Source organism: Eschrichtius robustus, chromosome 12 (genome assembly GCF_028021215.1).
Source record: "Eschrichtius robustus isolate mEscRob2 chromosome 12, mEscRob2.pri, whole genome shotgun sequence".
Lineage (NCBI taxonomy): Eukaryota > Metazoa > Chordata > Mammalia > Artiodactyla > Eschrichtiidae > Eschrichtius > Eschrichtius robustus.
The window spans coordinates 87,596,504-87,617,857 of record NC_090835.1 but is presented as its reverse complement, the minus strand read 5'-3'; the positions used below and the strand labels follow the sequence as shown (position 1 = coordinate 87,617,857).

General features: G+C 41.9%; 4 protein-coding genes and 1 pseudogene across 5 annotated transcripts; 2 read left to right on the top strand and 3 right to left on the bottom strand.

Annotated features, from left to right (window-relative positions):
- Nucleotides 1-2,849: 2,849 nt before the first annotated feature.
- Nucleotides 2,850-5,146, bottom strand: LOC137773383 (histone H4). Of its 2 annotated transcripts, none has more exons than XM_068558007.1 (2): nt 4,225-5,146; nt 2,850-3,464 (listed from the first exon to the last, which is right to left on the bottom strand). In XM_068558007.1, exon 1 carries the CDS (start codon nt 5,144-5,146, stop codon nt 4,835-4,837), a length of 312 nt encoding a protein of 103 aa, XP_068414108.1. In that variant the 3' UTR covers nt 2,850-3,464; nt 4,225-4,834. The 2 variants fall into 2 exon arrangements, with proteins under 2 accessions (XP_068414108.1, XP_068414109.1); XM_068558008.1 differs by having other exon boundaries at nt 4,718-5,146.
- Nucleotides 5,147-9,806: 4,660 nt separating this feature from the next.
- On the top strand, nt 9,807-13,151 carry LOC137773345 (histone H1.3). Its single transcript, XM_068557932.1, has one exon. The coding sequence runs from the start codon at nt 9,879-9,881 to the stop codon at nt 10,542-10,544; it is 666 nt and encodes a 221-aa protein (XP_068414033.1). The 5' UTR covers nt 9,807-9,878; the 3' UTR covers nt 10,545-13,151.
- LOC137773346 (histone H2A type 1-like) lies at nt 10,765-11,193 on the bottom strand (annotated as a pseudogene).
- Nucleotides 13,152-17,650: 4,499 nt separating the features above from the next.
- On the bottom strand, nt 17,651-18,137 carry LOC137773434 (histone H3.1). The gene has a single exon (XM_068558101.1). It carries the CDS (start codon nt 18,135-18,137, stop codon nt 17,727-17,729), a length of 411 nt encoding a protein of 136 aa, XP_068414202.1. The 3' UTR covers nt 17,651-17,726.
- Nucleotides 18,138-19,171: 1,034 nt separating this feature from the next.
- On the top strand, nt 19,172-19,552 carry LOC137773208 (histone H2B type 1-L-like). The gene has a single exon (XM_068557717.1). The coding sequence runs from the start codon at nt 19,172-19,174 to the stop codon at nt 19,550-19,552; it is 381 nt and encodes a 126-aa protein (XP_068413818.1).
- The last annotated feature ends 1,802 nt before the right edge of the window (nt 19,553-21,354 follow it).

Here is a 21,354-nt window from a genome sequence, read left to right as displayed (position 1 = left end):
TAGAAATATTTGGGGTGTCTCCACAGACACTAGAGTACAGCTCTTACATGGCTTATATATATACTAAATTAAACTAAACTATGAAAATGTGACAAGACAAAGGAGCTTGGACTAGGATAGTTAATGGTAGAAAAGGAACTAGGAAGATAAGGGCTAGTTTAACAATGCAGAGTTCTTTCTGCTTTAAGCTTCCTATCTGGTGATAAGAACGCTATTTTCTTCCTGGTACAGAGAGGGAATCTTCCATATGGGAGTTTGATTTCCTGTTTTTAGACGGAAAATAGGTCAGAGTGCTCTTTTGCACCTGCTGTTTTTCAAGTGCCTTTAGCTCAAAATAACGCAAACCAAAGTGGCATATTTTAGGGTGACATATTCTGCCACCCTTCACCTCCAAGCACACTACCAGGCAACTTTCCCAGAGGTCACAGAGCAGAAAGGCTCACAGACCAAATTAAAATTCTTTGAAATTTTAATCAATTTAAACCATGTTGGAAAAAGCATGGGGAAATAGATGGACAGCACAGCATACTTAGGATAAGACAAGCAGGTGGAAGGTCCTCACTAGATGAATCCTGTTATTTACACAATGTTCATATAATCTCCTTTGCTCTCTGCCACATCAGCCTTCCTTCCTGATGATGGGCTTCTGAGGACCAGAGTTAAGTTGAACAAGGGGACTGAGCAGGTGGAAGGTAGCTGGGCCAATCACACACAGTTGCTCTATTAAACATCCAGGGGTATATTTGCTTGGTCTATAGTTGTCACTCACCAATGGGTTTTGTCTGCATCCTATGGACAGAGGTCAAGTGGGTGGCTGACTTAAGATATCAAGTATGAGATGCCTCACAGATACTGAGAATTTTATGTGCCTCATGAATGTGTGGTGCCTACTTGGTCCTTCAATCCCATCCTCTCTGTGTTCAGCACACGTTTAGTCTCTGAGTCTAACGTATACTTAGACGTAACTTAACGTATACTCAGTCCTTCGCAGAACTGAGCACTCTTCAGTAACATAGTGAATCCCCCTTACACCTGCCTCCTCTCCCCTCACTCTTCCCTGCTCTTTCCTCAGCAAAATACCTGCTACTCCTTCTGGGCCCGGCTGTCATGTTGAAACGGGGCAGGACCCTATGGTTCTTGCCCACCCCCCTCCCCCCCAGGTCCTCAGCCTGACTTTTGTCTGTGGAAAGACTTTAGCCAAAGAATAAGTTTAATCAGAGAAGTGAGAAAATACAGAAACAAAGGAAAACTGTCAAAGAAGACCAAATAATAATAGTTTAGTCCTTAAGCATAGTCAAGGACCTTTAGTTCCTCCTCAAGGGCTGTAGATAATATTCTGAGCCACATCCTGTAAGCTGTCTTGTAGGTACTGAAACCCCCGCCAGGTGGAAGAAGTTAACTACATGATGACCAGACTGTAGCCATGACATAAGCTGCCACAAATCCGAGAAATGGCCTCAAAGAAATGGGAAAAAACCGACCCTGGAAGTAAAGACTAACTGTACTTAATAATCAAGATGATGCTGGTCAGACCACCACATGACCAATTTCAAGATGCTTGTGAGAGCTGACTGTACTGTTTCTGCATGTAGCGCCCTCCCTCAGCCTGGTAAAGCTCTTGCCCACTGATTGTCAGTGGGGGGGAGTCAGCCTTTGGACAGGCGTTCGCCCTCCCCCTCCCCCCACCCCAGTTGCTGGCATCCAAAATAAAGCAAACTTTCCTTTCTACCAACCTTGCCTCTTTATTGGCTTCTGAGCAGCAAGCAGCCAGACCCCACTTTCGGTTACAATATGACCTTCTTCCTCATATCCTCATTGTTCTCTTGCCTGCAAAGGGCTCTAACAATGAAATTTCTAACCATCAGTGTTCCTACTTGAATATAGTCTATCTTTATTTTTTCTAATTGTTTTTGTTTAACCTTCTGGTTCAACCAAGCTATAAATTACTGGAAGTTAGGGCTAAGCTTTCTTCTTTCCTGGTGTCACTCATATTTCAATGCATAGACTGAAAATTCAAGGAGGATACACTAACTTGGGGCAAAACACAATTACACCCTTATTGTGTAGCCTTCGAACCCAGCGTTGGCAGAGGCAATCTGCCACGGGCCCTGAGGGTTCTTACTGGGTGTGCCAAGAATGCCATTTATCAGGGTTGAGGAACCTTAAAGAATGTGGTAGTGGCTATCCCCAGACAAAGAGCAAATTTGCTTAGTACACTCAGTTCAATCCCCCAAGCTGTGCCGTGGCTATGATGCAAACCCACTGTGTGTGCAGTATCCGCCTGGGCTCCTCCAGGTCGCCCCTGTGGGACTTGGTGGACAAGGGGATCCAATGCAAAATTGCTGCTTGCTGTGCTGTGCTGTAATAAAGCCTCTTGTCTCTGACCTAGGAGTGTTGTGTCTACTGCCAGCAGCCATGAAAGACTTGCAGGTTATCTTATTATCTTGTAACTAGGGTAAGATCCCAGACTCTTCACAAACTCTGACACAAAGTGAAGAAGAAGGAGAAGAAGAAGAAGAAGGAGAAGGAGAAGGAGAAGGAGAAGAAGAAAGAAGGAGAAGGCAGCGAGGTGGAGAGGGAGGGGGAGGAGGAGGAGGAGAAGCGGGGGGAGAGAGAGAGAGGGTGCCAGTGCAGCATTTTATTCCAGGGAGATCCTCAATAGCTGTCTGCCCCTCTTGGTGGCACTATCAGGCCTGGAATAAATGTTAGGCTGTCCAGCCTCAGAATCTCTCTTTCTCTCTCTCTCTCTCTTTTTTCCTACACGGCATGATGAAATTTGCAACTCACTCAGATTTCTGCAGTGGGAGAGAGTGATTGTAGATTGGGAATAATGCAGGTAGAGAGACCTGTCAGGCCACTATAGGGATTAGAAAGCTATATAGGAGAAACAAAACTTTCCTCTACCCTTTTAGGGTCTCTAGCTGGGCCTGAGAATTAAGTTGACATAAAACAGATTAACATGAGAAAAGCACACACATTTTATTTAATCTTTTTACATGTACATGGGAGTCTTCACAGGAAAATGAAGACCCAAAAAGCAGTTAAGCCTAAGTGCTTATATACTAGGTTGAACAAAGAGTAGTAATTGTGAAATAGCAACTAAAATATATGGGGAGACTAAAGGAAGATAAGGATTATTTTAACAAGGTCTGTTTGTATAGATTCTCTCATCCGGGACTCCCCATTTCTGGTGATAAGAATGTTCATTTCCTCCTGGTATAGGGATGGCACCTTTCACATGGGATAATTATCTGCTTTCGAGAAGAAAAGGGGAGATCAGAGCCCCATTCTTGCATTAGCTGGTTTTCAAGCGCCTTAGCTCAAAAAAATCCTTATGCCAAAGTGGCATATTTTGGGGTGGCATATTCTGCTCCATTTCAGCTGATATTCAATTTTTGGGGTGCAAAGATGTCTCACCATTTATGGCACACTCTGGAAGAGACGGCTCAAGGAGGATCTATGAACTGATAATGGAGAACAAGTTTGTTAATTGAGTGGAACCACAGAACAGAGGAATAGGACCCAAAGAAGCAAACTGAGAAGGATCATGGAGAACAATAGGATCCGGGTTAGGAAGAAAGGTACCACAAAACACTGTGAGAAGATTGTGAAGGCAGGAGTAATAAACAGCGTCAGATGTGCGTGGTTTTGGCCATTCGAAGGTTACTGGTAACTATGCCAAAGATATATTTAGTGAGTGATTTGTGAAGAAGTCATATAATCATGAAAAGACATGAGGATAGTGACTCCAGATTACCCAAGGCTTGGAGATTTGATAAATGGGAAGGATCTAGTAATTGGTAGAGGTATGGATTAAATTGAGAGACACTGAAACATATTTATATGTGGATGGGAAAGAGCCAGTAGAAAGAGGAATAAAATTTTAAGCTGGGATATCACTATGATTAGATCAGGATGACCAACTAATTTATTGTGCAAATAAGTTATTGATAGTGGAAGTTGGCTCCATTAATAACTATCTTAAGATAACAGGGACAGAATGAAACTGTCTCTGGGTGTGTTTTCACTGACACAAACACAAAGCTTCTGGGAGTGAAAGATTTAGAACACAGGTGGCAGGGTGAGCATGAGAAGGCCTGAAGAGCATCTCTTCCGCCTGGTGGGAAAATGGAGAGGTAAGGATGCAGTCAGAGGTGGGATGGTCATATGAAAGAATTTGTCGCATTATCAACATTTTGTAAACAAAGCATTAAGATTGCTGACCTCTTAGTCATGTTAGAGTTCCAACGCGTCCTCAGGAGTACACTAGATAAGACAAAACTTTACAATGTCTCTTCCACCCGATTTGAGTTCACTAACTATGGCTCTATCTATCCAGAGCTATCTGCAACGTTTTCTGTAGGAACAAGGCTGCTTAAAGGCCCCAGGTGCCCTCTTCAGGACAGTAGATGCTGGGTCATTGGGACACTCTGGACAAGTTAATTTTAATGTTTTCGGAGTAAAACAAACTCAAACATGCTGAAATTAGAAAACTGATGCCACGTCAAATGCAATTCACTTCTGTTGAATCTGAGTAAAAACTCCAGCAGTTCTACTGCACGAGATTTTGTTTTTGGCATGTCTGAGAGCCGCCATCTTGAGATGATGTCTAACTCGGAAAAGACCAAAAAAACGCGGCAGCCGGGATCTACAAAGAAAGAGTGACTGCCTTAATTAAAATCGGCACCCAGTATTAATATGAAGCATCAAACATTACCTTTGATTTTCCTTTGTGTTAGATAACAGCCCTTCATACGACCAAGTGGGTGGCCCTGAGAAGGGCCTTTTGTGAGTAAACAAGAGCTTTCTTTACAGCCGAAGACCGCGTAGAAACTTAGCCGCCGAAACCATACAGAGTGCGTCCCTGGCGTTTGAGCGCGTAAACCACGTCCATAGCGGTGACAGTCTTGCGCTTGGCGTGCTCGGTGTAGGTGACAGCGTCGCGAATGACATTCTCCAAGAACACCTTCAGCACCCCGCGGGTCTCCTCATAGATGAGACCAGAAATACGCTTCACTCCACCACGCCGGGCCAGGCGACGGATAGCAGGCTTGGTGATGCCCTGGATATTATCGCGGAGAACTTTACGATGACGCTTGGCACCCCCCTTCCCCAGACCCTTCCCACCCTTGCCTCGGCCAGACATTGCTAGTAACTACTACTAAACTCTTACAGCGCCTAACAGTGGCCTGCAGCCTCTTATATATCAGTTTTACGGACCTATTAGGAAACTGAAACGGCGGGGGCGGGAACGAGACCTCTGCCCCCCCCCCCTTCCCCTCCTCACTGGCCGTCTGCTATTGCCTAGCAGGGAAGGGGGCGGGGAAATGCGACTCAGTATCTGTGTCCTGTTTCCTGGTTGGGGTCCAGAGTCGCTGGTTTTGTGGACTCTAGTCGTGTGCCTGTGGGTTTTCTCAATTAATATTGTACAAGTCTCCTCACCACTTTTGTTATTTAACAAAAAGAGGCAGTACCGCCACATTTGTCTACAAAAGGGAGAGAAAGCAGAATAAAATTAATTTGAAAACATGAAGATACTTTAAAAAAATGTAAGTATTCTTAAAAACTCTAGTAATACTTATTAAGTTTGGCTGATCCTGAACGTTTCCGTTTGGCAAAGCGTTTACATAACCATCGTTTTTCAGCATTCCTGATAAAGAGGGAGGTCCAGGAAGGGGAGCCAACGTTAAATGAATTTCCGCTCTTTTCTCCCCAATTTATAAAGCACTATTTACATTGTGAGGATGAAGAATCCCAGGATTGAAGACCTAATCCTGTTCTAATAAGTGGTATTGTTGGGGTTAGAACTGAGGCCTTCTGATTCTGTGGTCTTATGTCCTTGCCACCTACCACCAAGCTATGTCATTAAAGCATTGAAGATACATCAGGATGAATAAGTTTGCAAATTAACAGAATTTTTAAAAAATAACTAGAGTGAAATACTGTCCAAGTAAAAAGGGGAACTGAAGTTCTACACACAGATAAGTATTGATATGTTTAATAGACAAATGCCAACATTACTCACAGTCCACAGATTCACATTGAGTGCCTTCTATGTAACTACAGAGGTGATTTAAAAAAAAAAAAAAAAGCCTTCTCTGCTGGTGCTTACCATATAGGCGGTCAGAGGATTATTAACTTCCTTGAGTCACAAACTTTTTGAGATTCAGTTCAGGTGCAGTTACCTGTGGATTTAGACATTATGATCTCCCCTGCTCTCCTTTTTGAGAAAGGCACTAAACAAAAATCATTGATTCATTGCATGCATTCATTCAACAATTTAGGGTCTACTATACGCCAAGAATGGTGTACAAATACCAGGTTTACAAAGACAATCACACATTCTTTTAAAGAACTCACACTCTAGCAGAAGGAAGAGAAAAGTAAACTCGGGGTGAGAGGCCATATAATCAACCCAGCATCCTCCTAGATTCATCCTGGTAGTGATGGGTGGAGCAGCCGTATCCCAGCAACATCAGCATAACCTGGGAGCTTGTTAGACATACAGAATTTCAGGACCAACCCCAAATCTACTGAATTGATAGGACATTTTTAAGATCCTCAAGTGAGTAGTTTGCTCATTCAAGTTTGAGAAGAATTGTTTTAGAGTTGTGCTTTGCTATATTATATTAGCCACTAGCCACATATGCTCATTTAAATTTAAATTAATTAAAATTAAATAAAATTTAAAATTAATTTCTTCAGTCACCCTAACTACCTTTAGGTAAGTGCTCAATAATCACAGGCAAGTGTAGTTGTTTTCTGTTCTACAGTGCAGATACGGAACATTTCCATCATTGCAATAGGTTGCATTGGGCTGTATTGTGATAGAGAACTTCTTCTGGAGAACTTCTAGTCCAGACTGGGAAAGAGAGTGTGGTAGGTATCTGAGAATGAGGCTTGCTGCAGGAAATGAGGATTGGAGTATTTTTGAGGTATAATAGAAATTAGTCATCTTCTGTGTGTACCAGATATTACAGATACACAGAGGGACATGTAAAAAGGAAAGTGGAAGTTTGAGAGTAGTAGTGTCCTTTTTAGGAAATAAAATGAATAATATTGATATATAGTTGTGCTTGAAGGGGAGTTTCAAGTGGTAGAGTGTCCTCAGGTGAGACCATCTGATAGGAAATTAAAATAGATGTGATTTCTCATTACCCTTCTGAACACATTACATTGTAACACAATGCTCTATTTGCTCTCTAGCCCTTATTTTTAATTTGGCCTTTTTGATATTTAGTCAACATAGTCACTCTTCTCCTTAAATGTTTGAAATTTACTGAATTTTGGAACACTTAAGTACAGCCGCTGTGGATTGCCCTGGTGAGCCCTACCTATCTCTTTCACAGTCATTTACTATGGTGAGTGGGGACTTGACACCAAAATTGAGAGAACATGAGGTCGTGAGACATCCATCCCTTGTTTAACTTTAGTTTTTCTTATTTATTTTTTACATCTATAAAGTAAAAATAGTTCAAGTCTTAGTCTAGCAAAAAATCCATGGTTTTAGAATATATACAGATTTAGGATTCAGAAGTAATACAGACAACTTTTTTGTGGGCTACCAAGTAATAGGTGAAACTTTTCAGCTTTATAGTCCCATGGGGTGATCCAGCTTTCAAGAACCTTGTCCATGCTACAGTTAGAGAGAGCGTAATACCTGGATCTCAAGAGATAACAGTACCTACACACAGCACAGCTCCATCCTCCTATACACAGCTAAGGAAGAACTTTTCAGGTGAAATCAAGTCTCAGTTATTGCCCTCCAGGAAGGGCAGAGATTACCTATAAACAATTAAGCAAATGACCCTGAGCCCCAATGTCTTCTCACTTATTTGGAACCTAAATAGCCATGGGAACCAGTAACAGTTGCACAAGAAAGAAATGGTGGCATCTGCTGTAGGGAGAACTTTTCACCTATCTTAAATTGAGTACATACAACTTAGGGAACAATTCCAACAAGTATTCAACAACTGATATCATGACTACAATGATCACCAAAATGGTAAGGGTTTAAAAATCTGAATTTTAATTTTATCTTTAGGTCTAGATAGTATTAGGCTCTGGGCTGAAAAGGAAAAGGGCGTATATAATGTTTGTTACTATTGCTATTGACAGTGATGATATTGAGGATGACAAGTAGCCCCATCCTCCAGACAGATGTAAAATGCCTTCCCTGGGAAAATTGGAATGTTCTAGATCCAATCCTATAAGCTTCCCTCTTTATACACCGTATTTGTAATTGGTATATAACATGGTCTCAAGTCCCAGAGACTTAGTTTCAGACAGTGCCAGCCAATAATGACTATTTAAAAACAAGCCAAGTCATTTTTATGGAATTAGTTCAGTGCAGAGAGATGACATCTTTTAAGTTGATTATCCTGTCTTGGAGTTATATGAGAAAATTCTCAGGTCACTATTGAATGTAGAATAAATAGAATTTTGGAAGTAGGGGTATTTATTTAAAAAAACACAACACCAAAATACTTTTCTTGTTTATTTATTTTGACAAACATGAGGTTTAATTTCAGTATCTGATTATTTGGTGGATATTAATTTTGTGCTTAATTATCCAATGTTTATCGAATTCCATTAGCTCTCTGTGTTACAAAGAGATGGAGTAGTAAATCAGTCATGTTTGCTATGAAATGTTTATTCAACTCCTTAGTGGACACATTCAGCCAATTAATTTAGGGCATGATAGCCTGGTTCATATTTTGTTAGTAAAAATCCCAAGGAAACTTATGAAGATTCAGAAAGTGAGTTTAATGAGATTTTTTTTTTTACTTTCTAGTCCTCTGTGTCCCTATTTGCAATGTTGAAACAAGTTAAATCAAATTTGTATTTTAAGTATCACTTTGAAATATAGGAAATATGTACATAATTCTGTGCTAAATATTGGAGGAAAACAATCTTATGGATGGACTATCATTAGGCAATTTACAATTTTAACCCCCGTGGTCTTACAGAGTTCTTGAGCTCAGAGCTGGTAAAATGATGTAGAACTGCCAATCTATTGCTTCGTGATTCACTTCTCTTCTTTATAGATGGCGTGATTGATCTCTAATGCCCATTCTAGGTCAGAGAAATCTATTATACTAATTTTTAGAGAAGGTTGGTGACTCTATTTGAAGCTGTTTATCTAGAAACTAAATGGAGCAGCCTCACACCCCATCCTTCCAAAAATGTTTAAATCATCGAAACACTGGGAGCAAACCCAGTTTACACGCTGGGCACTCAAATACTTTTCTTTTAAATCTATCTTTTTTAAAATAGTTATCCATCTTGTACGTAGAATTTTCTACCCCAGTGCCAATTCCCAGTGCTTAGAGCAAACAAGTTGCAGGAGAGCTGTGCTATTGCTCCCGCGAAAAAACCGATTTTCCTTGTATATGTGAGTAAAAATGAGGTCATTTATATAAGGTTGAAAAGAAAACCGTGTGTATGACAATGCCCTGGAAGAAAGATTTGCAAAGGAAGCAGAGAGAACTCGTAATTTTAAGGAAAATCTGAAAGTTGTCTCAATTTGACCGAAGTTTCCAAGAGAGTTGGGGGAATCAGGAAAGGTTCAGGGGGCCGGCTTTGAAACTAGGTATAGCAAATAAGGCAGGAATGAAGCCTGAAGAGTCTCAGATCAGTTTCCCCCAAATCCCTAATTATTTCGTGCCCAGACTTCTTATATTTTTCTTCTTTTTTAAGGGGCAAAAAACACAGCCATTCGGCAGAGCCGAGGAGCCCTTCGTAGCAGCGCGGCGCACCGAACAGGCAACCAATCATCACGCAGCGACTCTCTATATAAACCCCCAGCCGGCGGCGCCCGGGACACGCCGTTCTGACAGTTTAAGGTTTCTTTTTGTCTTTCCTGGCTAAACAGAAAAATGTCGGAGACTGCTCCAGTTGCTCCTACTGTTCCCGCACCTACAGAGAAAACACCTGTTAAGAAGAAGACGAAGAAAACGGGCGCAGCTGCTGGAAAACGCAAGGCGTCCGGGCCCCCGGTGTCCGAGCTCATCACCAAGGCTGTCGCCGCCTCCAAAGAGCGCAGCGGCGTGTCCTTGGCCGCGCTGAAGAAAGCGCTGGCGGTCGCTGGTTATGACGTGGAGAAGAACAACAGCCGCATCAAGTTGGGTCTCAAGAACTTGGTGAGCAAGGGCACCCTGGTGCAGACCAAGGGCACTGGCGCCTCAGGTTCCTTCAGGCTCAACAAAAAGGCGGCCACCGGGGAAACCAAGCCCAAGGCTAAGAAAGCGGGCGCGGCCAAGCCCAAGAAGGTTGCTGGGGCAGCTAAGAAGCCCAAGAAGGCCACGGGCGCGGCCACCCCCAAGAAAGCCGCTAAGAAGACCCCCAAGAAAGCCAAGAAACCGGGGGTGGCTGCTGGGGCCAAGAAAGTGGCCAAGAGCCCGAAAAAGGCGAAGGCAGCCAAGCCGAAGAAGGCGGCTAAGAGTCCGGCCAAGGCCAAAGCCCCCAAGCCCAAGGCAGCCAAGCCTAAAGCTGCCAAGCCCAAGGCTACAAAGGCCAAGAAGGCGGTCTCCAAGAAGAAGTAAATCGGTAGCGGGACGTCCTACTTTGAAAATCTCAAAGGCTCTTTTCAGAGCCACCCACTAATTTCAGGTAAAGAGCTTAACCGGATATGTGTCTCCGTAGGTAATACAACAAGCCTTGTAATAAGGTAATTAATTCTTTTTTAAACTTAAGCAATTTTTTTAAACTTGCCGCCCTAATGTGATTGGCTGTGCGTCAGGGTGCGCGCGCACCGCCACGTTCAGAACTATCCGAATGTTGTGATCACAGTCCTAAGGAGAGTTTAGTGGCTCTCAAAAGAGCCTTTGCGACAGATTCACTTGCCCTTGGCCCTGTGGTGGCTCTCGGTCTTCTTAGGCAGCAGGACGCCGCCCTGAAAGATGGTGACTTTGCCCAGCAGCTTGTTAAGCTCCTCGTCGTTGCGGATGGCCAGCTGCCGGTGACGCGGGATGATGCGCGGGCCGCGTTGCCCGCCAGCTCCAGGATCTCGGCCGTCAGGTACTCCAGCACCGCCGCCAGGTACACCGGCGCGCCGGCCCCGACCCGCTCGGCATAGTTACCCTTGCGAAGCAGGCCGTGGACTCGGCCCACGGGGAACTGGAGCCCGCTCCGCGAGGAGCGAGTCTTGGCCTTTGCTCGCGCTTTGCCGCCCTGTTTTCCTCGTCCAGACATGTTAGGAAAGAAATACTGCCGCTTGAGGAAGAGGTTATTATAGTCTCTGGATGTTTCTAAAGTTTCCATTCCCATTGGTTTGTAGAGGCTACTCAGAGAGCTAGCCAATCAGAACGCACTTCTGGAGTTACTTGCATGGGCTCCAGGAGAAAATACTGCACCAATTAGAGGTTGAGATATTGACTTGTATTGATACATACTTTGAAGCAGTTGAAAAGCTTGGATTATTCCGCTTGATGAATGTAGTCCTATTTGGGGGGAGTATTCATGCTATTGTTATTCTGCCTAAATCTGCATAATGTTGCTACCACCATGACACCAAGGGATAGTAAACAAGTAAGCTACCCCTGGCGGTTTATAATTTACCCTTTTCTTTGCCAGATTTTTTCCGCCTCAGATGTTGACAAGACCCAGGGAGCTGGGTAGGTGGTCTAATATCTTTTGGTGAATAGGCAACAAACAGGGAGGCAGAAACAAATAAAAACCGTTGATAAAGGCAACGAGATTGCTTAGAGAGCTCCTGGAGCTGGAGTAACCAGGGCAAAATAAATGGCTCTAGGAAGATGGGTTGACCTGATATTACATCATTTCCCCTTCATCCCTGTTTTTGTTGTTGTTGTTATTTTAATTTCTGGGGAAGGCCACTCGATTTTACTGGCAAACCTTGACCAAAATATGAGTTCTGCAGACCATTAGGGCGTTGTAAACATGGATGGGGAAAAATTACATCTTTATTTTACCAAATTCTAAATGCAGCTAAGCATTTCCTTCAAGTATATCTGTAGGCAGCTAATCACAATGGATTATGCAGTGCCTCTGACTTTTTCAACAGTGGCCATCACAGATGTTTTTGGATCACTTTGAAGATATTGCAGATATCTTGTAATAAAATTTACCTATTCCTTGAAACTGACATTTGTTATTCCACCTGTTGCTCCTTGTTATTTGATGTGACTAATGAAACACATTTTACGTAAAAGAAATACATTTTGACAGCTGTATTTTAATGTGGCTAATTTTCTTATCCTGTATGCTTTAAGTATTTTAAAACATTGTATTGAGAAGATATTTGTTTATAGGTTTCTCCAGACTATCCATAGAGTTCACTATACAAAACAAGTCATGAGTCCCTGAGCAGATCTTCAGTGGCAAATACCTCATGGTTGAAAGACTTCGTCTTATTTCTTTGTTTACAACATACCCAGCGGCCCCCGCCCCCCGCCCCCAGCTACACATACACACACACACACACACAACTTACTGGTTAATAGTTTATTAAATTTTACTATTTAAACTTTCTTTAAAAAAAAAAAAAGGAGGTAGCCTGTGATTACCTTTCTAGCTTTTCTAAGCAGGAGTTCATCTTTTCCCCATCACAACTGTATTCCATACTTTCTTCTTTCTAGAAAGGGCCAAAAAACCCTCCTCTTAGAAGACTGGTTTGGTTGAGAAGGTGATTTGGATAAATGGGAAGATGTGAAATGGTTACTCAGAAGAATCTTTTTGAAAATAAGAGATTGCATCAAGGGGGAAAGATAAGAGGGAAGAGACCTGTGAGGTCTTTAATACCCAGAATGAGAGAGTTTGACTTTTGATTATGAGTGATGAGGAATAAGTATTATGTAGGAATGTGACATTCAACAAGAGTGGTTACTATATAGTATCTCTGTAGTTCGTTACATTTTACAAACCACTTCTATGCCTGCCTCACTATAAAGCATTTGCAGTAGGTATAGGTAAGCTGCTTGATTATTATTAGACTGCACTGCGTGGCTTGCGGGATCTTAGTTCCCCAACCAGGGATTGAACCCAGTCCATGGCAGTGAAAGTCCTAACCACTGGACTGCCAGGGAATTCCCTAAGCTACTTGTTTTAAAGTTAAGAAAATTGTGGCTTAGAAAGATGAAATGGCCAGAATCACCTTGTCAATAAATGATGGACCTGGGTCTCAAACACGAGTTTCTTTATTTCTAGTGTCATTTTCTGAGCACTGCTCCCCATCTATTATGTCAACTGGAAAAGGAGTAGAGTTCTCTATTTCCTTTTTAGGCTCATCCAGAAAAACATAACATTCATGTATTTCTATTTTAGGCCCTTTGTGAGCTATCCAATTCACAATCCCTTTGGAATGCACCAGAAGGGATTAAACACGATTCAATCAGTGCTCTTATAGTTTTACACTGGTTTATGTAAGTTAATATTCATATTCCTTTCCTTGGGACAGTTTCTAATTTACAAGAAAATCAGAACTTGTTTAACTCTTACTCCATCTCCCAAAATTTTTGTTGCAGTTAAAGCAGGTTAAAATGAACATCTTGGGATGGTCTTGATATTCTGCAGCAGGATGATGAGGGATCAGGAAGCTTATTCCTAGTCCCTGTATTTCATCAGTAAACCACATCCCTAGGAGGGTCTCCTGAAACACTCATCCTTGGATTTCTGATGTTCTTTTGCTGAACAAAGGTGGTCTGTCAATCACAGTGGCAAAAACCCAGGTTTAGAAAAACTCAATAGATCTACACTTACAGACGGCAAATATCAAGCAGGAGCCTGTGTAAGTAGTTGTCTCCAAAATATACCAAAAAAAAAAAAAAAGAAAGAAAGAAAGAAAGAAAAAAGGACGTCTTAGCATGGAAGGTGTGAAGGCATGTTCATATTTTCTTAGCTGCAGGAGGGTACTTATGCATATGGCATAGGTCTAAGCCAAAAGTAATTTTGGGGGCCAGGCTGAAGTCACTACTTTCTCCCTTCTACTTAGTAATTGCCTGACTCCTTGTAACTGGAGGAGGCAGATGGAACTCATGTCACTGTGTGGAGGCCTTGATTACTCATGTCACTCAGTCACTAAATCAGGTAGACGTTTAAATAAGTTTCAGTAACTGACAGTTTCTCCCCTCTCACATTCTCTCCTTATCCTCTCATACCTGGATGATTCCATGTTTCTTAACCAGTATCCTAACCAGTTTCTTCCTAACTGGTTTTTCCTAACCAGTTTCTCCAGCCCCTAAGTCCTAAATTCTGGTCATTCTGTCTTATAAAAATTGTCACTCTTGCCTTAGGTTCAAGTGAGAACTTTATAGCCTTTTTTCATAATGATATTTTCTGCTCACACTAACCAGCACTAATAACTCAAATTTACCTTTCTATTCCTTTTTGTTGTTGTTTGTTTTTTGTTTTTTGAACAACTTTACTCATCTGCAATTCCTTCTCTCCTTCTACCTGGGAGAATCTTTCCAATTTCATCTCAAGTTCCAACTCCATGAATAAATTCCCCTAATTAGAAAAATCTAGTTTCTCTGATAATGTGCTTTGATGACAATAATTGGGTACCATTATTATCAATGGAAAATTTATAATGCATCTATTCTTTTCTGTCATTAAACTAAACCCTAGGGCATTAGTCTTCTTTATCTTGTTTTCCCACTACTCTAGGTGTGTTTTAATTGACTGAGCTTTAAAATCCTGTCAAATGGGTGGAATTATCCCCATAATAATCAGATTCAGTGATTTTCTGTTTTTCTGTGGAAAGCTAAGTGTAATAAATCTCTGCCCCTTCTATGACCCTCCTCATGGCTTGACTTAGGCACTAGCTCCCTTACTTTCTGAGGTATGCCATCCAAGGTGTTGGGGCTACTGAAAAAAAAAAAAAAAAAAAAAAAAAAAACACCTTTGCAGTATAAAAGTCTTCAGATGTAAAATATCAATATTTACCTGTGTACATATGGGGTAGGCAGGATGTGGCAAAAGAATAAAATGGCATTTCTGAATTATCTTGATTTTTAGCTATCACTTCCATAAAATAAAGCTACTGGTCATTCAGAGATTATATACTTGTTTGTTTTTAAATTACATGTACTTATAGGCAACCAGGCAAGCCTGAAATGGTTATACAACTTAATTTTCCAACAGGTACAAATAAAATGTGACATGATTTAGATTTGTGATATTTCCCCAAGAAAATCAAAATTCATTAAAAAAATCTCATGTTAAACACTACCATTTCAATGTATGCCTTTAAGATTAAAAAAAAAGTGTGTGTGTGTGTATGTGTCTTAACAATCAAGATCATTGTTTGGATGATGGACAGAAAGGCTAAAAATTGTCCAAGTTAATGTTACATTTTTATTGCTGTTCATCAATTATATTTCTGTGCCATTGGCTGTAATAATTGTAGTATAATAGAACACAGTTTTATATGATCCTGTACATTTTCAAAATCCACCCATTTCCTTTAACGTATTATGAAAATATTAAGATAAACATATCAGTCTTCCTATGACAGCTCTTCCAAGGAATAAAGCCTCAGGGGTAACTGTTGAGGATCATACTGATGCTATTGTTTATTATAGCAATGCCAAAGGGGAAAAGTTTTGGCTCTATCCTTTTTAACTAAAACTTAGTTTCAGTTTCCTCATCTGTAAATAACTAATAGAATAAAAATTATGTATATTAGTAGAGAACTATTGAATTTACCTTATATTTTGGAGACTTCATAGACTAATACATGACGTCTGGCCAACTCAGTAATGCAACCACTCAATTAATGTTGATTATTTCTACGTGGTAAAACTATATAGTATTAAAGTTACATGAACTCTATCAATCTTTTACTTCTGTAATCAGGAATAAACTGAATGGTAATTCCTGTTTGTTCAATAATTTTTATTTTAAATTCCAATTTGACTAAATAATTTCCTGAGGGTTTGTTTTAGGCAAAGGACTGTTCTAGATGTTCTGATGGATTTAATAATACAACTAGGTGTTTTCTGTGCCCCCTTGGTCCTCATATCTTGACATCCACCATCTGGTGAGACAGAAACAGACATTAAAAAACTTACTGTGCTAGAATCTCAAAGAAAGTACAGGATATGGGAAAGTACGTTCTAATATGGAATGACTTTATGTAGCGTTACAAATATCTAACACTCCATTATTGAAATTATGAATAGTTAAACTTTTTTCTTTATATGGGTGCAGGCTCCCCAGTTCTCAGCACCCGAGTCTCAATGCCTGACAGACTTCCAAGAACAAAGATTTCTTTTATAAAACCTCTAGGACTTACAATGGCTAACTTGGCCTGTGTATTTATTTACAGCTTTGTTTCTGTTAAATTTACCACCTGACCTTTTTCCTTAGTGATTCTCAAGGGGAAACAGCCCATTAAAAAACAATAAATTAATAGAAGGCTCTCAATTTTGTAGTTAAGGATACCTCACCCATCTTGAAACTGAAATTTGCTGAAGTGTTTGAATAGACATAAAATCCTTCCAGACGGTCTACAGTAACCCAATTAGTAACAACCTTTCTACATTTCCAAATAACAGACTGTATAGTTTCAGAACAAAATTCCTTACTTTTTTCCCTTCAGCTACCAGTTTAGAAATAGTGAAGAATTTGTTACTTCCACAAGAAGGGAATATCGTTTCAATACAGAATAGTATAACACTGCTGTTTTGTAGGGATGAGAAGAAAGCGAAGACAATATTTTCTGCAATAGAGAACTCTCAAGCTTACAGCTGATTTTCATGTTTTACTGACAAATATGAGGTACTTTCATAAGATTTGATTTAGAGATTAAGATAGGGAATTTAGGAAAACAGAAAAAGACTCCTTTAATGGCGTCTGCTGAAAGGCTCATGATTCCTGCATTCGAGTTCATTCAATTTTTTCCTACTCAGAGACCCACCCAGCTGCCCCTGTTGGTTGCTTTGGCCCTTTGTAGAGAAGACCTGGTGGGTAAAGACCGCCACCAAGTTCTCAGGAGCTGTCAAGGTCTTCCCTTTGGTGATAAAGCTAATAACCTAAGCCTTGGCTCCGTTTTAGGGGTGGTCGTGGTATATCCGTGACCATTCTCAACAGGGTCCTGGTGGTTGCTAGCGAGCTGGGCCTCACAATTCTGGTGAGCAAGGGCACCCTGGTGTGGACCAAGCGTTTAGCCACGCCTAAATGTACCAAACCTACACAAAATAAGACAAACGGAGGTGTGCAAGTAAAGCCGTGGAGGCAGTTCCTACACTGAAACTTAAAAATAACAGGCTTTTTAGGACTTCCCTGGTGGTGCAGTGGTTAAGACCGCCTGCCAATACAGGGGACACGGGCTTGAGCCCTGGTCCAGGAAGATCCCACATGCCACGGAGCAACTAAGCCTGTGTGCCAGAACTGCTGAGCCCACGCACTGCAACTACTGAGTCCACGTGCTGCAACTACTTAAGGCCTAGAGCCTGTGCTCTGCAAGAGAAGCCACTGCAATGAGAAGCCCGCGCACCACAACGAAGAGTAGCCCCCGCTCGCCGCAACTAGAGAAAGCCCACATGCAGCACTGAAGACCCAACACAACCCCCCCGCCCCAAAAAAATAAACACCATAGGCTTTTTAAAGAGCTTAATTCCGAGACTCTCTCCGCAAAGGTCTCTCGGGAGTGCGCGAAATTTGTGCTCTTAATGACCAAGTACTACCGCACCTTTTATAGAGCAAGTGATTGGCTCTGAAAAGAGCCTTTGGGTTTTAGTTATCACTCGATTAAGAAAGCCAATTTACGCCCTCTCCCCGCGGATGCGGCGAGCAAGCTGGATGTCCTTGGGCATGATAGTGACGCGCTTGGCGTGGATGGCACACAGGTTGGTGTCCTCGAAGAGCCCCACCAGGTAGGCCTCGCACGCCTCCTGCAGCGCCATGACGGCCGAGCTCTGGAAGCGCAGGTCGGTCTTGAAGTCCTGCGCGATCTCGCGCACCAGGCGCTGGAACGGCAGCTTGCGGATCAGCAGCTCCGTGGACTTCTGGTAGCGGCGGATCTCGCGCAGGGCCACCGTGCCGGGCCGGTAGCGGTGCGGCTTCTTCACGCCGCCTGTGGCCGGTGCGCTCTTCCGGGCTGCCTTGGTGGCCAGCTGCTTGCGCGGCGCCTTACCACCGGTGGACTTGCGAGCAGTCTGCTTAGTACGAGCCATAATGAGAGATTGCAAACACTGCTACAACTACAAACCGTGCTGTTCTTGCTCTTATTTATAAAGGCGAAGTCCTCCTGATTGGTCCGAATCTTCAAATTCCGCGCCATGAATTAAGTAACTGGATAAGCCTTGTGATTGGATACCAGGTCTCACTTTAGAAAATCTAGATCTGTTGCAGTATGCTCTATATTTTCTCGCTTAAAGTCCTCCGCCATTTATTCACCCTATATGTTACATGTTTTATATATACCTTAATTGGTTTTGTTTTAATCCCCTTGTTCGGAATTAAGTTTGGGAAGAGACGAAAATGAACGTTCCAGAGTTCTGAGCCCTTTCAAAAACTCCGGTTTTGAATGTAATTGATCGAGTTCAGTTTCGTCACTTATCAAAGGTTCTGATTTTGAATAACGTTTTATTTTAGCAATGCAAGCACCATATTACATAATTCCCAGCCCTCCAACAAACGCTGGCATCACTTCCAGACACTGTTCCTAGGAAACATGAAAATACTACCGCCGTTGAAATGTGACGATCCTTAATTCTTGGTAAAGCTTAAGTGTTGACGACTTTGATCAAGCCGAATTGGGAATGCCAATGGCATAATTTTGAAAATATTTATATATTTAGCTAATTTCTATGTTCTGTTTTCTAGAATCACTAACCCGGTAACTGAATTTTGGCAGAAAACTAGTCATAAATTTGTATCGGGCGTTTGTCTCTTTAGGTCCGGATCTAGAGAGAAACAAGGCTCACAAGTAGATACTTCCGGACAAGACATTAATTTTTTGCACTATTTTGAAAACGATATTTTTTCTGATGGTGGGGGTGGGGATATCTAGTGTTAGTTCCAGTTAAACAACCAATCAAAAAGCAGATTTGAAATCACCTTATTTGCATAAAATGTTTCTACTGGCTGATTTGACCCAATCAGGAATTGAGATAGATTAAGCACCTATTTGCATAGAAGCCCTACAAAAATAGGCCAACATTGTAATAGGTGTTGTCAGCTTTTGTCTGTTTGATAACTTTACACCATGCCTGAGCTGGCTAAATCTGCTCCTGCTTCCAAGAAGGGTTCTAAGAAGGCGGTGACCAAGGCGCAAAAGAAGGACGGTAAGAAGCGCAAGCGCAGCCGCAAGGAGAGCTACTCCGTGTACGTGTACAAGGTGCTGAAACAGGTGCACCCGGACACTGGCATCTCGTCCAAGGCCATGGGCATCATGAACTCGTTCGTCAATGACATCTTTGAGCGCATCGCGGGCGAGGCGTCGCGCCTGGCGCATTACAACAAACGCTCGACCATCACCTCCAGGGAGATCCAGACGGCCGTGCGCCTTCTGCTGCCCGGGGAGCTGGCCAAGCACGCTGTGTCCGAGGGTACCAAGGCTGTCACCAAGTACACCAGCTCCAAGTAAATGTTTCCAGGTGCTGTTAAACCCAAAGGCTCTTTTCAGAGCCACTCACATTTTCAAAAGGGGCTCTAATGCTACATAGTATTCGTTTCTAGAGAGAAGGCCAGATTTGAAAATTGACTAATAAGCATCTTTACCATTATAATTTCTTCAGAAATAGGGCTATTTTTACTGAGCAGAAATAATTTTAGCAAGCACAGAGCAGAGAAACAGTTTTATATTAAAAGAACTGAGAAGTCAGTTTTACTTGCTGAGCTATTAAGAATTTTACTAGTCGGACCATCAAATAATTGTGAAATCTTTAGTTACTCACGTAATAGAGAAAAGGAAGGGGTAAGAAACCTCAAGTAGCCTGAAAATAAAACCTCTTTATTTTTGGGTAGAGTCCTTGGCTGGCAGCCCAGTGAGTTGGTTAGTCAGTCTTTCCTTAAGGTTGATTGTAATTAGCAACAATACAATTTCAGCTACAGATTTTTAAAATACCCTGAGACTAAGGATCATACACGACAGGCTACCTGCAATGTCGATCAGAGTTCTTGCTGTTCTCACTTTTGATAAGTCCACTCGTGGCCATTTCTCTGCTGGATTGGGGAGGGTGCGGGGGAGTTGCAGAGTATTGTGAGATCATAGATCTGAGTGTGCCCAAGATTCTTCTCTAAATGAACTCTTGAGTTGAAAAACTAGGACTCTGATTTTATTTTTATTTTTTTTTAAATTCACCAGTTTGTTGTTTTTTTTTAAATTAATTTATTTATTTATGGCTGTGTTGGGTCTTCGTTTCTGTGCGAGGGCTTTCTCTAGTTGTGGCAAGTGGGGGCCACTCTTCATCGCGGTGCGCGGGCCTCTCACTATCGCGGCCTCTCGTTGCGGAGCACAGGCTCCAGACGCGCAGGCTCAGTAGTTGTGGCTCACGGGCCCAGTTGCTCCGCGGCATGTGGGATCTTCCCGGACCAGGGCTCGAACCCGTGTCCCCTGCATTGGCAGGCAGATTCTCAACCACTGCGCCACCCGGGAAGCCCCCTGATTTTATTCATTCATTAATTGAGAGCCTATTAAGTTTCAAAAAGTGACAGGTACTAGGGACAGAGCAATGAGCAGGATAGAAACAATCTCTCTCCTCACAGGGCTCATAGTCTAAAATGAATATTTAGACAGTACCCAAACGAACAGAAGGGAAGCATCAGTCTAAACGTCACTTTAGCATTGCCAAAAGCTGAACTGACTTAACCTTAAATTTTTAATTTCCCTGGAGGCAATTCTGGAAAGGAGGTGGAGTAAAAGAGATGGCAAGGGAAGAGGAGACAGTAAAGGAGAGAAAGGAATCACAAAAATGTGCAGAGTTCAAGTTTGTATTTAAGGACTATGGTTAACAACAGATGTTATATATTTACATTTTCAGGTGACCATGTTTTATCATTGGTCCACAAGAATTTTGTATTGGTCCTAGTGCTGTGACTTACTGAAATGTAGGATCTTACTGAAATGTAGAAAGGAATACTATACTAACAAATCTTGTCCATTATTCCTCTTAAAGATTCTCCTTAATAAGATTTTTTTCTTTTTTTAATGTGTACCTGTATGACTTAGTATTAGATACCCCTAGAAGTGACAGACAGCCTATAATAGTCAGTGGTTAAGCAAAATTAAAGTCTTTTTCTCTATATGTGGCTCAGGCCTGGAATGGGCGCTCCACTCTCCTTAGGGAACTCATCCCTTTCTATGTATAAGGTATGTTCGCTCTATTATTTGAGAATATTCTCAAATATCTTCTATTGAATTCTACTATGGAGAGCCTACCAAGAACA